At 39.7% G+C, this 5,508-nt stretch overlaps 1 protein-coding gene across 1 annotated transcript; it reads left to right on the top strand.

The window, feature by feature from the left end:
* tnfsf13b (TNF superfamily member 13b) lies at window positions 1-3,676 on the top strand. Its single transcript, XM_067516463.1, has 6 exons — window positions 1-740; window positions 861-972; window positions 1,475-1,531; window positions 2,251-2,375; window positions 2,676-2,826; window positions 3,063-3,676. Exons 1-6 carry the CDS (start codon window positions 507-509, stop codon window positions 3,173-3,175), a joined length of 792 nt encoding a protein of 263 aa, XP_067372564.1. The 5' UTR covers window positions 1-506; the 3' UTR covers window positions 3,176-3,676.
* Window positions 3,677-5,508: the final 1,832 nt, after the last annotated feature.

Raw genomic sequence — 5,508 nt, 5'->3', positions numbered from 1 at the left:
TCAAATTCTTATTAATATGTCTTTCTCCTTTTTAGCCCGAAATCATTCCTCCCATTCCCCTAGCAGACAGTGACTAATCTAACTGTCAAGACTGTCCTTCCTCAACCCAGTCTGTGATGACCACACACATGTACACACTTATATTACAGAGATGTGTTGAAGTAGAGAGATGAAGAGAAAGGGGAGAGACTAATCAGGCCCACTGGACAGGCAGGAAGCTGTAAGTGTGGTTAGCTGAGCGGAACAATAGAGGGGAAGCAGTTTTTGTACAGTATTTGTTCTGCGTAGTCCCTCTGACTAAACTGGAATAGGCTACTAGAAGACAAAAGCAAGAGTTAAGGAAATCATTGGAGCCTATAGACAAGAATTCAGTTCAGCTGGATGCTCTAGAGAAAACTTGATGACAGAAGCAAACATCCATCATTTTTAGCCCGCGTCTGCTGGAAGAGAGGCGGCGAGTCAAGCGTGAGAATGGTCACGTTGCCCATGTGAGCTCTTGACATTGCATGAGTTGTGCAATGGCAGTTTTTGCAGATTTGGAGCCTGGAACTGGACAAAAGGGAGGTGAAGGGAGGCTGTCCTGGCCCGTTTTCCTGCTGATGCTAGCTGTTGTCACCTCCTCCTCACTTTCCGCTCTGTCCCTATACCAACTAATGGCTCTCAGAGCCGAGGTGGAGGGACTCAAATCAGAAGTGTGTCGCAGGAGACAAGAGGGACAAATGGCCAGGCGTGGAGGCCAGGTTAGTGACAAATTGTCTTCGACTTGACATAACAGAGACCCTGTGTGCATAGGTCTGTGAAAGTATGCAAAACATTTTTGTTTCACATCTATGTATTGCGTTTCTGTTCTGTCTGTGCAGACTGATAATATCAATACCAGGAGAAGCCAAGAACCCCCCCACCAATCTGGACCCCAAAATGATGGCACCTTGGTAAGGAAGATAAGAATGGTGCCAGGAGCCGAGACATTAGGTAAGACACCCTGGGCACCAAAGACTAGTAGTTTACCTTTTGTCATGAATTGCAAAATTTGTTATACAACTTTTTTTTTTTTTAATCATGCTCAGTATGTGACCAATTACATTTCTACTGTCTAAGTCATTGATTAAGGTCAATTCAGTTCAATCCCTGTTGTTATATTTTATATTTTATTCCTTTTAGACCCTTAAATGAAAAGGAAAACACTGGCCACTTAAAAAGAGATCAACACTAAGTGTGAATGGCTCGGGCTCTTAGTTGATAAAAATAAGATTTTGGATGTCTTGAGAAAAAAATGCTATAGTCCGCAGAGTGAACTGAGTGTGCTTGTGTGGGGCCAAGTTGCCCTATTTTGTATGAATTTGGTAAAGGATTTTTATTTGATGAGTCCTGGTACTGTCAGTGGAATTTCCTCCAAAAAGGAAAACAAGAAGAGACAAGAGAGAAAACCCCTTCAGTTTCAAGCTCTCTAAATATCTCTTATGTTTTGTCACAGTTTCTCAGCCTTGCTTGCAGTTGTTGGCAAACAATAGTAGGAAAACCTTCAGCAAAGGTAGAGTATGTCTGCTGTGTGATAGATTTTATTTTTTCATGTAGACTTCATTTCCATTACTATTTTAATTATATGGTTTTTGTTCAGACTGTGTAAGTTAAGGTTCATTAAGATATTTTCCTCATAATTCTCATAATTTCCCTAGTTAGTTCTTAATTTCAAGGAAATTCTCCACAAAAGCCTAATGTGATTGATAATGAACATGAAAAATGTATACATATTTTTTTGGCCACAGTCAATAATTATTAGGTGTTCGTATTTAAATAAAAATAAAGATATAGTAGTATTCATTAGACCAATAAAAAAAAGAGACAATCACTAATTCTTAATTCTTGAAGTCATACATTGTGTGCTACACTTAGTTGCATTATTTCCCAGTTCTGGTTTTGGAAATATGTAGACATTTGTTTGCAAGTACTGCTTCTGAGTAGGCTGAGTTTTATAGCAAGAGATGAGTTATAGTTATTAAAATCCTAGTAATTAACAGCTAATATTATCAAAGGTTTCCAGGAAAAAAAATCTGGAAAATATGGGATCTGTGCTACCTTAACTAAAATTACTTTTGCTCAATAGTACTGATGCTAAGTATGTTTCACAGTAATATATTTCTAAACATGTTTTGTATTTACCAACCAGCAGCAACTGGTTGACTCGTGGGGTAGTTGTTTATCTAAGGTGCTTAAATATGTTTTCTAATAAATCCCTATTTCTTTGTTCAGAATTTGCTTTTGAGCCACACACAGGTATCCCTTGGCAGGTTGGGCTGAGGAGGGGCTCTGCCCTGGAAGCGGACAGAGACAGTATGATAGTCAAAGAGGAGGGCTTCTTCTTTGTGTACAGTCAGGTGGGTCCTCTGGTTGTCTTTTCATATGTTCTCCACAGGGAGGCGGTGCTGCTCTGTGGCCAAGGCAAGATACTTTGCAAGAAGGTAACACGTCTCCACAGTAGATGAATAAGCCTGTTTAAAAAGACAAAGTATGTAGTTGACCTTGAAAAAATGCCAATCAAAGAAAAAAAATGTAAATGAGATATGCATCATAAATGAATTAGCGATTGCTCTACCACCCATCTGACCATGCAGGTTCAAACCAATATGCCTGTAAGATATCTTGTGGGTTTAACCCAGTATTCCTCACGTGCACAGGTCTATTATATGGACTCTACTTTTGCAATGGGTCACGTGGTGATTCGGAGGAAGAGGAATGTGGTGGGAGATGAGCCTCAGTATGTGACCCTATTCCGCTGCATCCAAAACATGAACCCCATCTATCCTTACAACACCTGCTACACAGGAGGTGAGCCTGTCTTATTGTCTATGTCCAGCTATGCTCCCTATACAGCAGCTGTTAGAGAGGGTCAGTGTGCATGTTTTCATCTTTAGACGACCTCTCAAACACATGTATGCGTGTGTCTGTGTGTGTGCACACATCTATATGTGTGTTTATGAAGTGGTTGCACATAAGTGCCAATAACAAAAACAGAAAAAACAAACAGTTAGTTTAATGTCTGAAGTGAACATTGCTTCCCTCAGGTATTGTAAAGCTGGAGGTCGGAGATGTCCTGGAGCTTCTAATTCCCCGTTCCACAGCCAACGTATCCTTGGATGGAGATGCCACTTTTCTGGGTGCTGTCAAACTGGCTTAAAGTGTGTCACGTCGCTTTGGAACCAAGAAATGCCGTTGTCATGGGAAACAGATGCCAAACTGGGAGGAGAGGAAACACAGTTCTGTTGTTGCCAACTGACTTTGGGTGTTTATGACATGCATAGAGGAAGCACACACTGAGTGGCAGTTTGTGTGACATTGTTCAGCCTGAGCAGACATAAAAAAGATAATAACCTAATGGCATAATTTTTTTCTCTTCACCTGCACACACTTCACTCGCATCTTATAGCAACAGCTTTATTATATTCAGTCCTAACACACATCAAATAACACACATCAATATTACGAAACCTGCCAGAATCTTGCCAGAAAATTGAATAATCACAAACCCATGACATAACCTAACATGTAACGTGTGTGACTTGTGTGAAATCGTTTTTGTATGTTTTTTAATGTGCTAATCAATAATATTTTTTACTGTAGCAGCGGCTCATTTGCTTTTTAAATAGTTTTAAACAAGCAATAAACAACAATAAACAGGTCTGTTTATCCTCAAACGTGAATGAAATGGTGACATTTAATCTGTTAATGTTAAAATGACAAACATTGAGATGCAACAGTTCTTGCAATTGAGATGACATCATCTGGAGTCTAAGATCGAGATGCTGTCCCAGTGTTGGCCACTAGAAGGAAACATCCTGCATGGCAGCACGGAGACAAATCAAAGGAAGGCAGAGGAGGATCGGTGAAAATCAAGTAAAAGAGCCTATTTTTAGCTTGAGGCTAAACTGTAAGCAGATGATGTCTACACATTCAACATTCAAGCTGCTCAATGAATGTGGTGGGACTCTGGAGGAAACAGTAAAGTATCCTCAGTGGATAACTCTTAAGTTTATATTATGTTAAGCTACAGAAGGTGGGCGAGTTACATCTGGGAAAGGGTGGGGGAGGTTCTTAGTACTAATCAAGAACTGAACTACAAAATGAATTCTTCTTGGTTTGTGTTGTCTAACGCTTAACAATGAAACAGAATTCACACTTGTGAAAAATCTAGTTTATATTTCATTGCATTTTGCATAAATCTGACATATCACAATCACTTAAATAAAACATTTAGCTGTTAACTGGCTGCCAGAAAAAGCAGTGCCAGAAAATTGTCAAATTGCTCATTTTTGCTCAGTTATTTGGTAGTTGTTGCCACCCAGGGCAAAGAGCCACATACTGTACAGGATGTACTGTAAATAGTAAAGTAAATGTCTGTGTGTTGCTTTTGTAAAAACTGACATCTGACTCACTTCTCTTTTTGCAAGAATTGACAAAAGTCATGTAAAACAATTTTGCTAATGCAATCAGATGATCTGGTTGATAAGTTGTTGAGCAAATAGGAGGAAAATATTAAAACTGATTTTTCTGATTCAAAAACATGTGAAAAAGCCGCATCTGCCACTAGACACTCATAGTGGTTTAAGAAGAAAATACCACGTTTTGATTAAACTTATTACTGCAAAATACACACAGTACAAAAAAATGACATTTTGTTTGAATAGGCTGTTTAAGTTAACGTGGCCTTGTACAAAAATATAATTGTTATCAGTGATTTATTTCAACATATTCATTTTGGAAATATTGATAATACATATTTTATCATTGGAGTTCTCTACTTCCTGCCACATTCTGCCCTGTTTGTTTTCCCTCTCTGTGGAACTCCCCCTGCAAACACACAGCCTTCTGTCTGTTGGGGCAAAGAGTTAGACAAAGACCAGTGGGTGGTCACTTCTTCACCAGGCATTTTGCCCTGAGAGTCGCCATTTGACAGGAAGGGGGGACAAAAGAGGGGGAGTGAGGAATAAAGTCTGAAATTAAAGTCTTAGTGAGAAAGATTTCAAATGGAATTAAATGGTAAATGGTCTGCACTTATATAGCGCTTTTCTACCTAATTAATGAACAGCCTTAGTTGGAAGAGTGAGTAGAATGCTATGAAGCTAAAACACATGCATAGAGCTGCCCAGACTCAGACTAATATGGCCATGGAAGTCAGAGAAACTCTTTGATGATCTGGTAAACAGATCAGGCAGCTGTACAAACACCAATCGAGTAAAAGAAGAAGGAGGAGGACATAAGAAGAGAGGAGCAGAGCACAGACCTCTACTATAAAAGTGTCAAACATGATGCTCCCCCTCCCTCTTGGCCACAAATGTCTTTGTGTGGTGCCATAGTGACGGCTGGCGTGTTGGCAGAAGCTGATGTTATTGTGGGGTTGACTCTCAAAGGAGAAAACGGCATTTGACTGGAGAATCAGGAAATGAGACCTGCTGTGTACACATGCTGCTGCTGCTGCTGTGTATAGTTCACAATCTCATGTTCACATACATG

The sequence above is a fragment of the Channa argus genome, chromosome 9 (assembly GCF_033026475.1).
Source record: "Channa argus isolate prfri chromosome 9, Channa argus male v1.0, whole genome shotgun sequence".
Lineage (NCBI taxonomy): Eukaryota > Metazoa > Chordata > Actinopteri > Anabantiformes > Channidae > Channa > Channa argus.
Note: the sequence above shows the minus strand (reverse complement) of the source record. Positions and strands in the feature narration are given on the sequence as shown.

What these genes read in the sequence shown, in the direction of transcription:
- tnfsf13b (XM_067516463.1), top strand. Translation starts at nt 507, where the DNA reads ATGAGTTGTGCAATGGCAGTTTTTGCAGATTTGGAGCCTGGAACTGGA. An exon ending in GCCAGGAGCCGAGACATTAG is followed by an intron (nt 973 to 1,474) that starts GTAAGACACCCT and finishes GTTTTGTCACAG; the next exon opens with TTTCTCAGCCTTGCTTGCAG. An exon ending in TAGGAAAACCTTCAGCAAAG is followed by an intron (nt 1,532 to 2,250) that starts GTAGAGTATGTC and finishes TTCTTTGTTCAG; the next exon opens with AATTTGCTTTTGAGCCACAC.